Source organism: Plasmodium malariae (assembly GCF_900090045.1).
Source record: "Plasmodium malariae genome assembly, chromosome: 3".
Classification (NCBI taxonomy): domain Eukaryota; phylum Apicomplexa; class Aconoidasida; order Haemosporida; family Plasmodiidae; genus Plasmodium; species Plasmodium malariae.
Genome location: NC_041777.1, coordinates 1,171,345 through 1,194,250, shown reverse-complemented (window position 1 = coordinate 1,194,250; position 22,906 = coordinate 1,171,345). Strand labels below are relative to the sequence as shown.

At 17.7% G+C, this 22,906-nt stretch overlaps 4 protein-coding genes across 4 annotated transcripts; all 4 read right to left on the bottom strand.

Annotated features, from left to right (window-relative positions):
• Positions 1–3,847: 3,847 nt before the first annotated feature.
• On the bottom strand, positions 3,848–4,838 carry PmUG01_03033600 (fam-l protein; the record flags this gene model as incomplete). The annotated part of the gene is made up of 2 exons (XM_029003075.1): positions 3,848–4,627; positions 4,752–4,838. The coding sequence occupies 2 exons, from the start codon at positions 4,836–4,838 to the stop codon at positions 3,848–3,850; spliced, it is 867 nt and encodes a 288-aa protein (XP_028859545.1).
• Positions 4,839–7,393: 2,555 nt separating this feature from the next.
• On the bottom strand, positions 7,394–8,281 carry PmUG01_03033500 (fam-m protein; the record flags this gene model as incomplete). The annotated part of the gene is made up of 2 exons (XM_029003074.1): positions 7,394–8,068; positions 8,198–8,281. 2 exons carry the CDS (start codon positions 8,279–8,281, stop codon positions 7,394–7,396), a joined length of 759 nt encoding a protein of 252 aa, XP_028859544.1.
• Positions 8,282–11,710: 3,429 nt separating this feature from the next.
• On the bottom strand, positions 11,711–12,929 carry PmUG01_03033400 (PIR protein; the record flags this gene model as incomplete). The annotated part of the gene is made up of 3 exons (XM_029003073.1): positions 11,711–11,872; positions 11,999–12,772; positions 12,873–12,929. 3 exons carry the CDS (start codon positions 12,927–12,929, stop codon positions 11,711–11,713), a joined length of 993 nt encoding a protein of 330 aa, XP_028859543.1.
• A 5,096-nt stretch (positions 12,930–18,025) lies between these two features.
• PmUG01_03033300 (PIR protein) lies at positions 18,026–19,259 on the bottom strand (the record flags this gene model as incomplete). The annotated part of the gene is made up of 3 exons (XM_029003072.1): positions 18,026–18,169; positions 18,307–19,095; positions 19,257–19,259. The coding sequence occupies 3 exons, from the start codon at positions 19,257–19,259 to the stop codon at positions 18,026–18,028; spliced, it is 936 nt and encodes a 311-aa protein (XP_028859542.1).
• Positions 19,260–22,906: the final 3,647 nt, after the last annotated feature.

Below are 22,906 nucleotides of genomic sequence, written 5' to 3'. Positions count from 1 at the left end.
AAAAGCCATTTTTTTTGAAATTAATACTGTTATATTTACGATGTATATATTGTTAGTCCTTTTTATTCTCTATTTTTTTTTCTCCTAAAACTTTTGCATGCACAGTCCTTTACTATTAAAGCGCACAAGAAATAGCATAAAAATAACATAACACAAATTAACATTCATAGTTATAATTATATACATTACATCAATTATTATAACAATTCAACTCTCCATTGATCTTTTAGTAACTTTTTTGCATTAGAAAAATGGTAATTCTAATTTTTCTTTTTTTTCAGAATACAAGTTATTTAACATTATATATAATAATTTGATTTTTTACAATTTTAATATTTAAAAAAAAAATTGCATGCAAATTTTAAACTAAAAAAAGTAACTAAAAAAGTATGGTTAATGAAAGAATTATAAAGGTGAGGTAAAATAAAAAAGTATAGCATTTGTTTAAAAAGAAGCAATAAAAATTTGAAGGAAAAATCGTTTTACGAATACATACACCTAAGTAATATAAACTAATTAATCATTTATACAAGTAAATATTTATAAAAAAATTCATAAAAAATTAAAAATAAAAGAAAATATATAAATATTTAATCGAAACATACGAGTATAGAAATATATGTATAGGATATATTGATATAGCTATTAAAATAAATACAACGAATTATATATAAGGAGTTGGAAAAATTAATGCACAAACAAGAGCATACCCAATATTTGAAATAAATACTTATTCTATAAGTGACAATAGTTATAATGTAAAAACTTTTTTATTTTCCTACATATAACAGTATCTCCTCTCATATATACACTACATAAAATAAAATTATGTAATAATAACCAAATTATAATAATTCTTCAAATTATTTCTATATTTTATGATATTCTGTAATGGTTAACTATTTATTAATTTCAAAAATAATATAATTTTAATATATTAATAATTATATTAAACATTATATTACCATAGTTCGTATGCATATCACTATGTTATACTATATTATACAAAATATCTCCCATACATAATATTATTTATTAAATAGTAATTGACTAAGAATATATTCCTTTATCAACTATATATGCAGTATATTCATATTCATATATTTCTATGTGTAAGCGAGATTCCTCTAGTATATAAAAACAAGAAAATTAAAATTTTTTTTATTTTTTTAAAAGTTATAATACTTTTTAAAATATGAAATATAAAATTATATATACTCATAAACACATTGATTGAATATATAATATTTATGGACTATATTAATATATTTTGTCTAATAAAAGTTCACTACATATATGATCATTGCCTTATTTCCCCATTCTAATGATATAAAAATAAATATTTTTATCATCCTGTTTTACTTTAAAATAATGCATGTATTATAATTATAATAAAAAATAATATTTTAATACTTGATTTATTATTAGACATGTAATAGTATATAGATTAAAATTCAAAAAACACTATTTGTTCATTAACTACCCCAAAACGTATATAAGAGACAAAATAAGAATGAAGTTGCATATAGTCTCTTCAATGCTTTAGATCCAACATAGATTTAGTAACATATATCAGTTAATAAAAACAAAAAATAATTTAATTATAATCTTGTATATATCTTAATTTTACTCTTATTTTCACTTTTAATTAACGTATATAAATTAACTAAATGACTAAATTTTAATTGTAAAGCTAAGTTTGTCCTTTTATTAAATATAAATATATTATATGGATTTTTTTAAAAGATCTAATATATTTTTCCAATATTTTTGATAAGTGTTGATGGTTAATATAAAAATTGACATAAATACGTGTTTAAAATTTTATATGCTGTTTTACTAGAAAGAATAAAAAGATCAGTATAACGAGAGTTATAATGAATTGAAAATCAAAAAATTGTAACAAATTATATATTATTATAGTTCTTTTCAAAATTAGACAAGTGTATATATATGCAATGTTTAAATAGTTCCTAATTTGAACATGTATTATACGAAATAGAATTGTTTCTTTTACTAAATTTTTTTTTAATTTCTATATAATGAAATTCAAAAAAAAAAAATATATTCTTGTAAAATAATTATTTTACATACCTATATATATGTTATACATAGAATAAAAAAATTTCAATATAATACAGAAATACTTAATATTAAAACATATATATATTTTTTCCTAAAATGATTAATAATAATCATTTCACTTTTAAAAAGCACATTTTTCCATGATTTTAAACCCCTACTTTACTTATCCTCAGGATATTTTCCAAGGAAAAAAATATTTAAGTTCTGATACATAAACTATAATATACATTTTAAAGTAAATGCAATTATAATAAGTAAAACATACATTACTTTTATATTATAATATTCATTTTATTCCATGAAAAATCAAATTTAATAAATGATGTTTAATCATAAGATTTACTAGCAAAAATGTTGCACGCAAAACCATACGCCCTGAACTTAATTAAATCTTGTATAAAAAAAAAAGACTAATTTTTTAAATAGACCTAATTGAAAATAATCTAATGAAAATATGCTTTTATTTATTAAATATCTATAAAAAAATATTACTTTTTTTTTAATTTGATTTTATTTAATAAATGAATATTATAAATATAAATTAATTAGTAATTATCAATATATACGCGTATATTTATATATCATAAACACAACTTAATAAATTACTTAATATATTTATATATATAAAAAAATGCATATACGTATATATATATATACTAAAAAATACATACAAGTTATCACTCTCTTGCAGAAAATATGTATTTATCTTCATTACCTCTAATAATATATCTATTTGTAGCATAGGCATATACTTCATATTTAACTATTATGAAAAAGGAAAAAAAACAAATACCCATATTATCTAGTAATATATGATAACTTTTATTCCATTAATTTAACCTTTTAACAATGTAAATCTTAAAAAAAATATATAACATACTTATTAATAAATTAACAATATAATATATATTTAATTCCTCTTTCTATAATTTAATAAACACCATAATTATCGAAATAACTAAAAAGTATAAATGGTTTTAACTGCTCATTTAACTGTAAAGAAATAGAATATATATATTATTAAATATTCATAAATAAATGGTACTTAATATGAATATATTTTTATTACATATTTATAAATTCATGCGAATATCATGCGAAAAAATACGAAAGTTATATTTAAAAAGCTTTTTGAATAATTATATTTTAAATATATATTTCATACAAGCTATTTCATGAAATTAATATTAAGTTTTTTCGTAAGTAAACAAAATATAAATATACCAAAAATAGTACGTAATCGGTTTTATTAATTAAATGTAAGAAAAGACGTAATAATTTCTAGTTTAAAACAAATAATGCATTCTCTTAATAACTTGAAAAAATAGTCGTTTCATAATACATAAGAGAAAAAAACAATTAGAAATAATTTCTTAATCAAATATAAATTATTTTAATCCACTAAAATTATATGAATTGTGTTAATGCATATTCATTTCAACATATATATATATATATTTTTGAAGATAACGTATTTACATACAAAATTTTAAACGTAGTAACACAGTGTTTAGTCACGCTCGAACAATACTTTATATTACAGATTATAAAATTTTAAAATGACCAAATTCACAAAAAAACTAATAACATTTATTATTACTATTTTGTAGCAAAAAGGCTATCTATATTTAAATTCAATGAAATAAAATAAGGAATAATTATGTTGTAATTATTTTTATTAAGTATGTATCTAAGATTATTACAAATATTACTTCTTATTAAAAACTACCTCAAAGAAAATAACATATATCTTACTATTTATTTATCTTTTCCTGAACTTAATTTTTTCATATTTTTTAACTTTTTTATGGTAATATACAATTCCTAATATAATTGTTATTCCTAATATAATAAAAGGTATGACATATATAAAAAGACCTAAAAAAGTACTGACATAAATATATCCATCACTTCTAGCTTTACACCCTCTACCTTTTACCACATTATCTAATTTTTTCATAGACTGGAAAAACCATTTATAAGGAGAATTCCTCAACAATTTATCTAAATACATGTACCATTTACCTATAGGAAGAGCATTCAGTATATTAAACCATTCCTTTATAAGCCCCATATTACAAGTTACATCTAATATAAGTGAAGTTGCTAAAAATAAGAACAAAAATAAAGGTAAACCTATTCGTAATCCGTATTTTTTACGTATTATTTTATAGTAAATCCTTTCACTAAGTGTCCTGTTATTTTTAAGAAAATCCATATAGTCAAGTTCTTTGAATATTTTTTTTTCAAGATGAGAATATTTCTTTGTTTCAAATATATTTGATTTATTTTTCATAGTTGGTTTATGACCTACCACATACATTGATGAACTTTTACATGACTTTACCTTTTTTCCTGATGTCCCCCAGCCATTATTACATACATATTTTTCTTCTTTAACTGTATGATTTGGTATTTCTTCTTTTAATCCTACATCATTTGAAGCATTATCTCGTTTATATTTTGCCAGTAAACGATAAGTATTTATATAAAATTTTCTACGATATTTCCAGCTTTCATCCAAAAATTTGCTAAAAGAACACTAAAAAAGAAATTTTTTTTATTATATAATTAAATAAATAATCTAAAACCAAAAGAAAAAACTAATGAAATTAAAACACGAAAAACATATGTAATATAAATATTCTTAAAAAATACTATCATACCTGATCAACGTTAAAATGGACTATCCAAGTTAAAAGTATAAACGTAGCAATTTTAAAAAATAAGAATGACTTAATATATTTTTCCATGATATATATTTTTAATATATCAATATAATAAGGAAAATATTAATAGTAACATAATATTATTCTAAAATTAAAAGATAATACACAATTTATTTAATTTTCTTTTCTATTTTATATCATTTTTCCAAAAAAAATTAAAAGCTTATAATTATAATTTTTCTGCTAGAGAGATAAAGTAAAAAAATTTCGAAAAAATATATTTTGTAAACTTATTTCTTAATTTTAATGATTAAAAATTATCTTTCATTATAATGATATAGCATGAATTCTTATATATATATAAAATATTTATTTAATATATTAGAGATGTTAAATTATTTTTTAATTAATATTTATCAAAATAAAATAAAAAAACACATTATTATATTATATTTCTAAATATTTATTAAAGAGAGAATATGTAGTATATATGATATATATAATATAGAATATAGAAAATACAGATAATAAACTATTCATTGTGTAAAGAGCATAACTAATCCCAATGATAGTTACGCATTAAAAAATCTAATACTTTAAACATTCTTAATTAGAAAAATTGGTTATCAATAATAAAATATTAAATATTATGACAATATTATTATAATAATAAGCAAAAAATATATTTTTTATAACATTTTTTGATAAATTATTTATATCACTTGCATTAGCTATGTCGTAAGCGCATACATTTCTTAATGGAATGTAATATAGTATAAAATTAAATATTTAACAGAATAACTAATATATAAAAAATTATATTTTTTAAAAGTAAACGAATAAGGATATTTCCTGTTTCCATAATGTAATTTTTCAGTGGTACAATTTTTAATTATTGGTAATTCATACTATTATTTCTAATTAACAATTTTTAATTTCAACGTTATAAGTCTCTTTTTTTTTTTAATTATTTTTAGATATATATTTATAAGAAATATAACAAAAAATAAAAATAAAAAGATAGAATATACATGGTAATTCTAATATAAAATTTAGCAATATCAAAATAACCTTAGTTTAAAACATTATTTCCGTAAAATTCTCAAGAATAAAAATTCATATCCTTATTGAGTATCAATGTATATTACAACAAATATTCACGTTTTGTAAAATAGAACTAAAATATTAATTACATTATAGTACAAATAAATTAAAAAAAAGTCTTTATAATAACATTTATTGTAACAGCATATAAAAATTCAAGATTAATATTCCCCTATATAAAAGTTCAACTAGTACTAAAATTATATTCATAAATATTAACCATTTCATGCCTGTTATCTGAAAACTAGTTAATCATTTATAAATAATTTATAAAAAAATAATAAACTTTTTTTTTTAACTTTTATTATATTTATGAAAAACAAATTATAAATATGTAAGTATTAGTAGTGACAAATGTAGTCTAGGGGTATTGTTAAAACTGTACCTAATAAATTTATCAACAGCCGTACAAAATAATAATAAAAATATAAATAAATACCTATACATAATAAAACTATTGTATAAAACAAATAACTATAATAATAACCCTTAAGATTAATTTAGGATTTTATACATATAGAACATATTTTTATAAATTTTCTATTATTAGAGTAAAAAAAAAAAAAATCCATTGGTTCATATTATCTATTGGCATATATTTAAATATAATTCATTATTTTTATTTTTGAATTATATAAAAAACATAAATAAAATAGAATATATTTATTCTATTATAATATATATTTAAATATTGTTTTCAAAATTAAATTAACACTACAATCAGGAACTATAATTAAATGAGAAAGATTAAGTCATAAATTAATTGTAATCGTTTATAATCCCCAATTTATTAAACAGTTATAAATAATAGATATTTAACTAAGATATTTTTTTTATTATATATTCATAGTTTAACATTTATACAATGTACACAAAACTTAAATTATATTAAAAATGAATTTACAGTTAGCACGTTCTATAAAATATCTTATATAAAGAACATAATGTAAAATAAATATTAAATTTTAGCATAAATTAAATAAATATATATATGAATATATCAATATAATTAAAAATATCCAATCCTTTTTATAAAATACAAAACAGGGAACATTTATTGTTAACCTGAATATAATAGCACATTTACTTAATAGCCCATGCTAGTAGTAGTGTTAGTTTATAACAAGATATAAGATATAAAGTAGTATTTATGTATTAAAATATACATTATCACAGGATTCAAAAAGTTTATATGTATTGTGACAGTTTACTTTCATTTTAAAGAACAAACATACGTTTTTTATAAAAATGAATATAAATTCACATACATATATAATATCAAATACAAATAATAGAGAAGAATTAATATTTTAAAATTCATATCATAATACATTAATATATTCTAATTCACAACAAAATTAAGGAGTTAATTTTTTACTGTAATAAATCAAAAATTTTATGTTTATACCCATATATTTATGAAATTATGGAAATCGTAGCTATGTTTATTATGAATATGTAATAAAACGTATCAAAAATATTACATTATATTAATAATATTTTTACCAAAAAACACATACTTATTAATATTTATTTTACTCAATCATTAACTTCATTTTTTTATATTTTTCATTGTTTTTTAAAATTTTAGGAATACTTATTATAATTATGACACCTAATGAAACTATAAGTATAGAAAATAAGACTAGAAAAATATGTAATACACTATAATCATTTAAACCTGGTATTTCATTTATAAGGTCACAAAATTTCTCAATTGGTTTTATAACTAAAAGACCTTCTACAGACTCTAATCCTTTTAATATAGGTAATCCTATTCCTAATAAGAAAAAAAAAAAGAATATAGTAATTCCAAATCCGTAACTTCTAAATTTCACTTTTTTAAATGCTATATTATAAATTCTCCTTTTTCTTTCAAGAAAATCATCATAATTTCTTTTTTTGACCATTCTTTTTTCAAAATGGAAATGTTTTCCATCGAACATTCCATTATTATAATCCATAACTTCTGTATAGTATTGCGCCTTTTCTAATATACATCTATTAGATTGTTTTTTTAGTCCTTTTCCCCCACTGTCATTAATAGATATATTTTCTTTTTTGCTTTCTCCATTATTTGATATATCATTTTTTAACTCTACAATATTTGAATACTTATCCTGTTTATATTTTGCTAGTAATCGATAGGTTCTTAAATTTAATTCTATGTCTACATTGTGTTTTTCACCTAATGATTTTTTCACCTTACTCTAAAAAACACAAAAATGTTCATCATATAAAAGAATAAATAATCTAATAGTAAAAAAAAATCATTAATAAATATAAAATACTAAAAATATAAACAATACAAATATCTTTAAATAATATCGTCATATTACATCATTGTTAAAATAATATATCCAAATTAAAAGTATAAATAAGGCAATTTTAGTAGATAAGTTAAACTTAATTTTTTGTTCCATGATATTGATCATTAAAATCCATTAAGGAGAAAAATAATATATTATAATTCACTTCCAATAATAAACAATGCTATATTTATTTAAAATAAATGCTTTTATTATTCATTCGTAAATACTTAATAATATGTATATAAATATAAAGAATATTACGCTTGCGAATAAATTTACGTATCAATTATATTATAAAATTTTTATGTTAGGGTTATTAAAAAAAAATAAACGTTCACTTATACAAAATAATAAAAATACATTCGTAAATATTTAAAATACATAATTTAATTATTTAATGCAGTGCACTTATTATATAACTTTTTTTTACAAAGTTTCTTCATAATAAAGCAAAAATATTAATGTATATTCTTTACATATTTAGAAATATTCAGCTTATATATAGAATGTATAGAATGTATAAAATGTATATATTATACATTTCTCCACATGTTACAGCAATGAATTATAATATTACGGATATCATCCAATTAATAATTTAAATTTTATTAACAATATATTTTAAAAGGAAAAGTTATTATTCTTAAAAATATAACTCATATAAATAAAAAAGAATATATGTAATAACTGATAAAAAAAACATTATATATTACGTTAATAATAACACAACATTTAGTTACTGCTTAAGCAAGTACATTATATTATAGTTTATAATATAAATTAAAATATAATTAATTTTGTATTACATAATCTACGAAAAAATATATATTTTAATGGAAAATAATAACTAATATTTTATTTTTGTAAAATAATTTTTAATAATTAATATACTTAATTAAGTTTAATTTATATCATTATTTGTAAATGAAATGTTTCTAAATTGTAAATTTAATTTCTTTTTTTTTTTAATTAATTATATATCTTTAGAAGAAATGTAATAAAGAAAAAACAATAATTCTTACATAAAATATTTTTATATCAAAATAATCTTGATTCAATAATACATTCGCCAAGATTTGAAACGAATAAAAATATATATCTCTTTTTTTGTCCATTTATTTTATAATATGTATTTAATTAATATTTATAAAATTATATAATATTAAATTAATAATTACGTAACTGCTATAATAACATCACAAAGGTATGTATTATTAAAATTATTCCTCAAATATGTTATTGCACAAAATTAAGAATCTCCTACATACATTATTAATAAAAAATTAAAATTAAACTAATATACATGTCATTTCTTAACAGTATAGATAATTATTAAATAAAAATTTTTTATAAACATATTTATATTGATTTTGGGCTGTGATATAATTACATTAAATGATATAACATTTAATTCTAACAAAAAAAAAAAAAAAATTAGTAAAATAGCAATTTTAGAAATTATTATAGTATAAAGATAAAAAACAATAACATTTAATATAAATAGAATAACGCACAATATAAAATAATATTGTTAAGAAATACGAAATGATAATATATCTTAAAAAAATCTTTTATGTATAAATATTTTTCACTAAAATATTATAGAAGATAGAACAAACAATTTATAGCTTATTCATATATAAATAAATACTTCCGAAAATACATATGAAATTATAACTCGTAATCAACTAATATAAATGAAATTAACGTAATGTTTTATTCATTGTACCTTTAAAAAAAGAAATGCAATTATCCAAATGTTTTTATTTATTACTCTTTGTTACTCTTGGTGCATAGGAATAAATATAAAACTATTATATATTAGATATATATTTTTTAACAATATAATAATAAATTGATAATAATATTCTTAGAAATTTACTCTTATAAAATAAATTAATTAAAAAAAAAAAAAAAATCGTAGTTCTAAGTTATATATATTTTTATGTAATATTTTAAATATAATTATATATTTTTTTTGTTTTGTAACTTTTATGATATATTTTTATTAAAAAATTATCTTTTAACTTAATTAATTCTATTTACATTTATTAATATTATTCAGTTTTATTATTAATATATTTTTCTTGATATTATTTTCATTTTTTTATATTTATATGTTGTTAATATGTAATGTTATATTATATAATTTGTATGATTAAGTATGCCTTAATCTTTTATAATTTAGTATTATATTCTAAAATAATTACACTTTTGTTGTATTTATCCTATCAAAAAATAGATCAATATGTTCATTATTTTGTATAAGTGATTCTATTCTTTACACACGGTATGCAATAAGTTATTTTTAAAACTATTATTATTTTTCTTTTAATATTTCATCATTAAATTTAATAATGGTTTCTTTAGGTTTATCGAATATATTTTATTAACGTATTTTTGTACTTTGATAATATATTATATACTTTTAAGAAACAATATAAATATGTATATACACAGTAGAACGATATATTTACAATACAAAATTTTTAATCTTTTCTATTTAATATGTTATCTTTATGATTAGTAGATCATTTTTTTTTTGAAATAAAATCATATCTTGATAAATTTTAGATAACACATGCATTCGTTTCTTTTGTTATATGATAATTAGAATAAACTTATTTATGGTTAAAAATGCTCAAATTTTATTATTCCGTTGTAACTTATAATATTTTATTGATGAACAAAGTTTCTTTTATTAATATATAAAAATTTTCTTCAATTAAAAAATATAAATAATATATTTTATACAGAAAAATTACTTAAAAAATTATTCGCAATAAAATTTTTTTAAAATAAATTTACTATTTGCTTACTTAAGTTTTTATTGCGTTTATCAAAAGCTAATCAAGTACTTACATATACTTATTTATATGAAAATTTGATTCATGTAATGTATTAATAAATATTATTTCTAAAATTGACATTCAAATGTTACATTTCAGTATTAAGCATATATCTAATACCTTCTCTCTTTATTTTTTATTCTATAATTAGTATATAATCTATGAACTTTTTATATTGTGTTTTTCTAATGTTATAATAACCATTATTTAATCCTCTCTACTCCAATAATTTAATTATTCATATTATTCTTTTTACTAGTTTAAATTATAACTTCTATTATGTTATAAGAAAAATATTTAACTTTGATAAACCCAATATGTGAAGTGTTTTTATTTCTTATTTAATTTTAACTTAGGTTATCATATATATATTAACGAAATAACATGTATGCTAATTTATAATATAATGCTCTACATTTTTTATTAATTACAGTTCTATATACATTTTAAATAATAATATATTTTCTAAGGATAATATATTAAATACATATATTTTTTATAGTACATTAAAACACTGTGTGCTAAGCTATAGTTTTCAGCATTATATTTGACTCTCTAATTTTTGTAAATTTTTTATCTTTTTTATTTATTTGCATTTTCAATAGAAACAGATATTCATAAATATTTTCTTAAAATGTGTATTCGTAGAAATAAACAAGTGTACTCAATTCTATTAATAAGATGACTTTCATTAAGAATGGAAAGCAATATTTATTTGTCTTCTCTCCACATTTGATTTTGGTTGCAAAGATGTGTATTCTGTTAATTCCTGTCTATCTGTATAATTTAAATTATGTCTAACTAATTTCCTCTTTACTAAATATTTACGTATCCTCGATACAAAGGGAGTAAACTGTCATACGAAAGATATATATAAAAAGTTTATATTATTATTGTTATGCATTAATTACTTTTTTCTTCATTGAAGGTAAATTATTCTTAGTAAATTATAATATTTATAATTTTTATTTTTAATTACATTATATATAATAAAGGAAAAGAATAATATTCCTGCAATTGGAAGAGTAGCCAACATTAAAATTTGAGATAGATTAAAGGTTGACTGTTCATCCATAGTTCCTGATTGTTTAGCTAATGCAGAAGTTTCTTCATCTAAACCTTGATGTGAGACATCCTGTACTTGACACGACAAAGTAGATAATTTCTTCTGAAAGCATGTAGGAACTTGTTTTTTAACTTCAACACAGTATTCTTTAGAATTTGTTGTTACGCATTCCCTATACAAATTATCATATGTACTAGTAGCTTTAACAAGGTAACTACTAAATTCATCATTACACATAATTTTTTTATATGTAATATTGTGCTGAATAGTTTCGTAGTCTTTACAATAATCATGTACAATCTTCAATTTTGTAAATTCTTCTTCACTAATACCTTTCGGAAATATACATCTGCAATTTTGAGATGAACCAAGATTACGTGAAAAATTATTAAGTACATCAATAACTGTTGTAACTGAATTTTCTTCCTTTAATTTATTAAATAATATATTTCCTATCCAATAATACAAATAGTGACATTGTTCATCACATGAATTTCCTTTTTCTTTAAAAGATAAATAACATAAAACTCTCATAATATTATCCAAATCATTCTTAATGCCCTCATATATATTTAATTGATTTTTTGTTGTTTGAACCTTATCATCTTCCCACGTACAAAAATCATCTGTTAAATCGGATGTTTTTCTATAATAAATTTTCGAAGGTAATGATTCTAAAAAAATTTTCTTAGTATTAAAAAAAAAATAAAAAGATACAAAAACCTTAAATGATAAAAAAATAATTAGTAGTGAATTTTAGTTTATTAATGGAATTAATAAGAAAAACAATAATCCATTGATTACTTATAATTAAGAATTTTAAGAAAATATGAACCTGCACCATAACGGACTAATTAAAATGTGTCTTCACTCACGGAATATTAGAAGTAAAAAAATGAAATATATTTTAAAAATATATATTTTTTATACATTAAATAAAGAAATACACAAAAATGTAGTATTTTTCATACGTTTAATTAAAAATTTGTAGGGTTATATAGTTATTATTTAAAAAAATTATTTTTTAAATGTTTCCTTCATAATAAATAATAATAATACATTTATTTTCATAAAAAAGTAATATTTACAATCATAAATGGGCAAGGTAAACAGAAAATATAATAAACTAATAAAAAATAATATTATATTAAAAATGTTTTTGCTTATATCCATGTTATATAGTATAATTATATATCATCATTATAGAGTTTTTTTAAATGTACATTCACATGTGTTATTTTATGTATGTATCTATATAACTTTATCAGATATCATTTTTAATATATAATATTGATTAAATTTCTTCTTATTTTTATAATAAATTCTTATCTTAAATATTAAGGTATATACGAATATATATATTTAATTTATATAAAAAAATTATATTTTCTGTTTAATTACTTATCATTTCATTGTAAATTTTAAAGCTAATGAATTATGAATTATAAGTATATTCATATTATATTTTTAAAAAAAATATATTTAATAAAATATTATTAAATTATATAAGAGAAATATTTGGAACTAATTACCACAAAGGAATTATATAAATATCCCTTTCTTACATTTAACAAACAAAAACTTACCTATCTTGTATATACTACATTTGTTCAATATATCACTATTTTTTATTATTTGTTTATTGATATTTTATAATTTATAATGTTCAATTATTAATTTCTATGTTACAATTTTTTAAATAATTTTATTAATATATACATAATTTTTCTATTATATTAAATGTCAATTTTTAGTATTTTGGTGAATGTAGTATAAAGTTTAGAAATAACAAAATTATAACAATATTTATCATTTTGATGAAAATAATATCGCGTTACACATAATTTATTATTTAAATATATATTTATTTACAATATACTTAATTCTTTTTTATTATATTACCTTTATTAAAAAGGATAAAATATATATAACATAGACTGAGTATATGTGAGATTTTTATAATTGGAATTAATATAATAAAGATATACATATCAACAAAAATTTTAAATGTTTTATAACTTAAAATATATTATTAATTAATAGCCTCTTTTGTTATGAAGTGATTGTTAATATTTATTGACGTTATTAAATTAATGTATCTATTATTATAAATCATTAAATAATTCTTTATTTTTTATATATTTATACAAATAAGGGAAAACTCTGCTAACTTTATTTATAACATCTATTGAATTGAATATATTATCATTTTCTTACATTAATATATTCTTTTTTGTTAATTTTATGTTATATAATATTAATTTTTTTTTGTTTATCTTAGAATAAGTAATAAATTTTTTTCATATTTAATCATTAATTGTTTCATTATTTATAGTGTTAATATATTTTAAGTTATTTACAGAAATCTATTTTATTTATATGTTTCTCAATGATTCCTCTCTTAATATATGTGCAAATGTATTTTACTATTTTCTCCTAATAGTTCCTTATAAGTACAATAATATCTTTTATTTATTATGATTTTACTTAATGTCCTTATAATTTTTGATTTAAATTTATATTATAGAATACATTACTTTCACATATATATAAGTAAACTTAAATATTTTTTATTGTAAAAAATATTTTTTTCTAAAAAAAACTAAAGCTTAGTTTTGCTAAATATATTATAGGAATCAAGGCATTGACAATAGCAAAAGTATCATAAAATTATACATAACACCTACTGAAATTTTTCACTCATTAAACAATTATTAATAAAATCCTTTTTTTGGTAAGTGCTCATTTTTTCATTTACTATTTTTAAATCCTACTATTATTTTAAGTGGTACATTAGAAAATATAAGCTTATATTTATATATAAATTTTTCCTTTTTATTTAATACTGTCTATTATATATGATAAAATTAACTTCTTTTACAGTAGATATCAAAAAAAATTACCCCTATATAATAGAAGTATGTATGAATTTTTTATTATATTTATTATATCTAAAAACGCTAAGGTATCTGATATTTTCAAGGAAACGTATTTAAGAGAAGTTTAAAATATTTCAATTCTACATCGTTTATTGTTATATTATATAAGGAAATAAATAATACTTTTTATGGTAACATTTTTTAAAAGTAATATTTTTTCTTTAATGATATATAAAACATTAACTATTACACTCTTTTATTATTATAAGTTTTATGAAAAATAGTTGCTTTTTTATTTCGAGTTATTTATAATAGGAAGACCAAGTTATTATACATATATTTTCTGTAATTCATTTATCAAAAAACATTTCCAAAATTCTTCAGAATAAATTAACATCATATGACAATATTTTACGTAATGAGAAACATAAACATTCTTTCGATATACTTTTGTTTCTATCATGGACAAATTTAAAATTAAATTTATATTAAAATTTATAATATACATTATAAACGCATATAAAATAATGAATTTATAGATATTAAAAATTATTAATTTTAATGTTTTTTTCATTATTAAATCAGTAATGAATTTTATATTAATTAAATTCTTTATAAGAGCTACAAATGCAATATAAATATAAAAACAATTTTTTATATTATTATTATTAGATTTAATATTTTACAAAAAATAGAATTAAAATATTCTTATAAATTATTTTTAATTAAGAATATTCAAATGAATTAATTTTTTTTATTATGTTATAGTGTGTTAATATAAAAGTTAAAGAAATTATTTTATAAAAATCTTAATGTTCAATCTATAATAAATCATAAAATAAAAACCAGTATAGAATAAAAAAATGATAGTATAATAAAGAAATAAATTTCAATTATTATTTATAACATTCAAAAAATCGAAGATTAAATGTATATAACGAAATGTATAAATTCTTATTTTTTAAATATTTTCAGTAATATTCATGATATCGTTTACAAAACATATTTTCATGGAGGCAGTTATTTTCCAGTAACTGTTAATATTTAATTTAGTGGTTGAATTCTTTCTATAAACCATTTGTTATATTATGGCTTAATTCTTTTTTATTTTTATTATTATATTTGTATTAAGTATATATAGACAATTAAAAAAAAAAAAAAACATTCTAGTTACATGTTATATATATATATATTCTTTTTAACTTTTTCGTATTATTTTTACTACAAAAAAATTTTGTTTAACTTGATTTATTCTATTTATAGTAATTCATATAATTATCTTTTTTAATAAAATATTTTACTTGGTATTCCATATATTTTTTAGTATTATATATTCATAATAAACTAGACTTATATAATATATTCCATATGAAAAAGCATACTTTAAACTTTAATATTTTTGTATTTTGTTCTAAAAAAATTATACTACTGTTGTTTTATTCTACTCTATACATGGATTAATAGGTTCATTCTATCGTATAAGTAATTCTATTTTTTTTATACGAACTACAATATATTTTGATGTTTAGCATTTTATAACTTTTCATTTAATATTTTATAATTAAATTTAATAACTTATTTAGATATATAGAATATATTTTATTCATGTATATTTATATTTTGACCTTATATTATATAATTAAAAAAAAAATATATATATAATATGTAGAGTTACAGGAAAAACACCATATTTTTATTAATTTTTTATTAAACATAAACTACCTCTTGTTTAGCATATCTTTTATATTTTATATATAAATAAATATTAATAATATATATATAATTAAATTCATTATTTTATTCTATAATATAATAATTAGTATAAACTATTTTATCAATAATTATGCTCGAATTGTATCTATATATGTTGTCTTATAAATTTTTTTTTAATGATAAATATTTTTGTTATCTTTTTTTATGAATATTTTTCAATACACATATATAAAGAATATATTGCATATGTAAAATTTATTTATTACAGTATATATAATGAAATTTAATTAAACTCTATTTACCATTTTTCTTATTTCACCACTTATTATCAGCTAATTATGCTCTTACATTACAACTTTATATAAAACTTTGTTTAATGAATTGTAATATATCTTCAGAATTTACTTCCAAAATTAAAAGTTTATATATTATACTACACAATTTACAATATATATAAGCATTTATTTTATTGTTAATTATTCATTACACTAGTGATATAAAATATATGATCTTTTTTTTCTTTATGTACTTTTCTAATGTTCTAATAACAATTAATTACGCCGTAATGTTACAATTAATCATTTTTTCATGTTATCCATTTTACTACATTAAATAATAAATTCCTTTACCGTATAACATATAAAATATATTTAACTCTGATAAACTCAATAAACGATAATTTTTTTATTTCTTGCTTAATTTTAATTTATATTTCACATATAAATCACGGAATCAAGAAGTATGCAAATTTATAATATAACTTTCAGTATTTTTGCACATAAAACTACTTATATATGTTAATTCATAATATTGTTTATAGACATTTTATATCAGTTGGATATGCTTTGTTATAATAAATTACGATACTATATGCAATACCATTATTTTCATCAGTTCTATTTAAATTATATGATTTCTGTAATTTTACTTTTTTTTATATTTTATAAAAAATTTCTTCCGTTTAATTTCATTATATATGTAGTTTTTTACTTTTTTTAATATACAGTTATTTTATATTGTTTCTTATTAATTTATAAACGAATATGTTTTCATTAATTTTCTTGTATTATGAATTTACCTTTTTAAATACATGCTTTTTAGCTTTTATCGATATATACATATTCTAATAGTTATTAATTTTATGGCCTCTTTGAACTATGTTAATTTTATAATAATGCTTCGTGTTAATATATTTTTTGTATTACAATGTAATATTTTTCTACATATATTAATTCTTTGAATATCTGATTTCAAAATAAATAACTAAACTTATTTAGCTTTTAACAGAACATAATATTCCATGTATTAGTTCAATTAATTTTAAGTGTTTATTTTTTGAATATGTATTTCATAATGGATGATAACATATATGACGTCTATCTGTGCGATAATTTTTATTCAAATGTTCTTGTATATACTCTTCGTCTTCGTAAAACTGAATTATTTTTTTTTTCAATAAATGAGATTTTAACCATGATTTAAATGGAGTAAACTAATTAAAAATTATAAATTAAAAAAATATAATATATAATATATAATATTTTATTATAATAATAATTAACATGTAATAACATAAATTGTCGTTATTAATGTAAACTATTTTTGTTTTTACGTTTAATTTGTATTTACTTTACACAAAATGAATAAAAAGAAAAAAATTCCTAAAAGTGGGAAAATAACTGCCATGATAATATTAGAAAATGGAAGAGAGTGTTTTTGTTTTAAGTTTTCAGGTGGTCCTTCTTCTCTAGGTAGCTCATGATGTCGTTCCATAGGAACGGAAGCTTCTGAGCCTTTTACTCTACATGATAAAGTTGATAGATCTAATTTTATATATGGATCTTTAAGATATTCAAATACTTTGCAATATCCAATATTTCCTTTATTGCCATAGTTACAATTATTATTTTTATTAATATATATTTCATCATTTGTATTAATATAATCTTTCAAATATTGATTACATATATAACTGTTATCTCTTAGATATGCTGTAATTGTACTATAATTTGTAGCATAATCATACAAACTTTTCATTATATCAAAATCTTCCTTCGAATATGGTAAATCAAATAAATTACATCCTTCAATTTTATCATCTACTTTAATAATTGCTTTTATTTTAGAAATAATATTTTCAATGTTAGTAACTTCTTGTCGTTTATTACGTAAGTTAAATAAACGATCATATAACCAGAACTTCACAACTATGCAAGGATAATTTGCGAATTCACCAGAAAATGATAATTTCTTGAAGTATTTGATGATTCCAGTATAATTCTCACAAAATTCAAAAACATCCTTATAATCACTTAATTCTCCTTCTAACGTGTCACATATAACAGAGGATTCATAGTCTTTTTTTTTATTTAATATATCATAATTAACTGTAGAAGGAAGAGAAAGTCCTAGATCATTCTGAAAAGTTATAAGAAAAAAAAAATATATAATATATTTATATTTATAATAATTTAATCCTTAATTTAAACTAAACTTTTTTTTTTGTTCGAACGCACTATACTATAATAAAACAAGGATATGTAAAATAGTATTTTTTAAAAAATATATACTGTATTAACCATTATTAAGATTTATCCTAGTCAATAAAACATATGTTATGGTTGCAATTATAATATTTAAGGACAAATATGCTTTTTTGTTTAAATAATTATAAGGAAATTCATATATACTGTTGTGTTATTTTAATTCTTATAAATTATTGTATATTTCTAAAATAAAATATTTTTTATTTTTAAATTATATAAAAATTTTAAAAATACACTTATGATATGATCATAAAATATCAATCTTTAATAAAAATAAAACAAATAACAATAATATCAAATAATTAATAAAAAATAAATTTTATATAAAAAATGGTGATATAGATATTTTATGAAAATTAAATATATATACATATATATATTTCATATTTCTCACTACATTTTGCTCATTTAATTTAACTAATCATATATATATATATATATATATATATATATATATATATATATATATATATATATATATATCCGTTATACATGATTTCTATAGAAATATTTATGTTTATGTATACAAATAATATTTTAATTATATATTACATATACATAATACATTTTTTAACATTATAAAAATGTCTGTTATATTAAATAGAAAATTCGTTTTTATATATGTATTTTCAATGTATTATTTAATGTTATCTATTAATTAAAATATATAATATATAGATGAACCTACTAAAAGCATAATTATGGCTTATACAATGATATGTATTTGTTAAATAAATTTCTTATATATATACAGGATCAATTCAACGAAAATTATTTTTATAATGAAAACTAAAAAAGATATAGTAACATATAGTCATCCCTATAATGTTAAAGGTATTTTTAAAAAAATATTTTTCCATAGTTAACAATATTTCCTCACTATCTCCCCATTTCATCCTTTTGCTATTCTCAGTAATCATTACCGTTTATATACTATTATTTTATCACTTTTAAATCATAAATATCAATATATCAACAAATATTTTACTAATTATATTTGTATTTAATTATGTGTTTTCATATAATTATCAAATTATATAAGAAATAGAATTATAATAAGAATCATATCTAATAATACTTAGACACTTATATATTAAAGCTTCTAAATATACAAATTTTGTATATATTCTATACATTGCCTTTTATTTAAATACTTTTAATAATTTTTTTTTTTTATAAATTTTAAAAAGATATATATTAGAAAACTTCAACAAGTAATTTAAGTGTTATTGGTCTTTCTAAGTATTTTTGAAAATAAGTCGTATATAATAATGAAAACATAAACAAAATTTCAATTAAATATTGTAAATGGTATTCTATTATATTTATATTTTAAAATTTCAATATATATTTCCTATATTTTAGTAGATATTATTAACCATAAAAATGTTTTTATTTTTTTTAATAACGTAATAAGTTCATTCAGAAAATGCAATTAACATTAAAAATAATTAACTTAAAATAAAAATTGAACATTTATGCTTTACTTATTTTTTCTAAAATATACAATCTTTTATACATATTATTTTTTTTTTCATATAATAAATATCAACTTATTTTTTTATGTCACTATTAATTATAAGCATTCATAATAATAATATAATTTTAAGCAATATTAGTAAATAAATTTGTTTATATATCTATATATTTATTCTATAATTTATTTATAAAATAATTTTTTCTCTTAAGTGTATTTAGAATTTCATCACTAATTAATATTCTCGTAACTTGAAATGCTTAAGGTTCATGTTCTATATTAGAAAAAATATAATTTTTTAATATAATATTATCACATTATAACATTTTATTTTTAAGTGAATTTTAAATTATGTATTTTCCTTTAATATTATATAACATTACTATTAATAATTTAAAGTTAAATTTATTATTTGAAAAATAATGTAATATTATTTTTAATGTTTATATGCCAAAAATAACATATATATTACACCACAAATTATGTCTTATTTTATTAAGATCATTACATATATTTAAATATATAAATGACTATAAAATAGCAAAAAACAAAAAAAAATTATATATTCTTTTACTAATATATTTTTTTTTCTTACTTTTGTTTATATTAAATAAATTTTCTTTTATCTTTAAAAATATGTTTATAAATTTTTCCATATATAAAGAAAAATAAGGATTCCTTTCTGATGTTTATATAATTAAAAAAAAAATAGGTTTTTACTATATTAAATGAAAAAATTAGCCCCATATATTAAAAAAATATATTGAATTCACATATTTTACATCTATATGCATTATTAAAACATAAGCATATTTTAAAAAATGTTTATGTATACTTATATATATTATTAATAAAATAAATATATATTTAATATCTTGTATTGCGGTTATAATTATTAATAAATTATCATTAATTTTTTGCTAAAATCATAATACGTAGTTACATGAAGAAAATAAAAATATATATAAAATATTATGTTATTGAATATTGTATATTTAAAAAATTAAAAATAGATATATATATTAATAAAAAATAGATTTATTCATTCAATAAATAATAACATTATTCAATGACTTATGTACCTTTTCAAAATTAATAAATTACTAAAAAAAAAAAAAAAATTATAGTATAATTATTATACTTAAATATATATATATTTATTACAAATAGTATTTGTGTAATAAAATTTTGTACATAATCCATCTAAAATATTGTAAGAAAAATTTTTTAAAATTGTAAAATTAATAAACTCATATAGAATATTGCGTATTGTTCACGAATTACTTTATATGTTAAACCATTTAAGTTATTATAATATTTTTAATCCAGTCATCTAATTTACTAAATTTTCCTACCTCTTATATTATACAGTTTATATTATATTAGGCATATCTGTTCTAATACCATAGCATATGTTAGTATGTACTTTTCAACAGTTACATGCATATATATATTAATAGCACCAGTACATCATCCGTTACTATGTACATAAGCATTTATTTTATTACCGCAATAATTAGATTAGTGCTATACATTATACACAATACTCCATTTTTGTTTATATAAACATTTTCATTATTTACTCTATTAAATAACAAGTATTATGCAAATGTGAACAATATACAAAATTTAATTTCCTTTTTTTTTTTTTTATATGTTTTCTTAATTATCCTCATTTATATTTTTCATTAATATATTAAATTATGAAATTGTGTTTCATTTATTACCTTATACTGCATATATTCTATATATGATTTTTGTATTTTACCTATTTATAATTTATATATAAAATGCTTCCGTTTTAAATATATATCCAATTTATAGTAATAAATTCGTTGCTTTTGACACTCCAGTTACATCATACAAGCGGTAAAAAATAAATTACTATTACTCCTTATAATTCTATTGGAAGTATCATAAAAAATGTGATCCTAAATAATTCGAATAACTCTTTTGTTTTATGTTGTCTATCCTGATCGAGGTTTAAATATTATTATATGTGGATCTAAATTACCTCCAATTTTTTGATTTCTTTTATACGAGGTTATAAGAGAAAAAATGCATAAAATAACACTCATAAAAAAAAAATAAGCTTACATATTTGCAATATTTATATTATACTAATTTTTATTAATATATATAATACAATTTTTTATATCCATTAATAATTCAAACAGAATTTTTATTAATATAGCACAAAATAAAT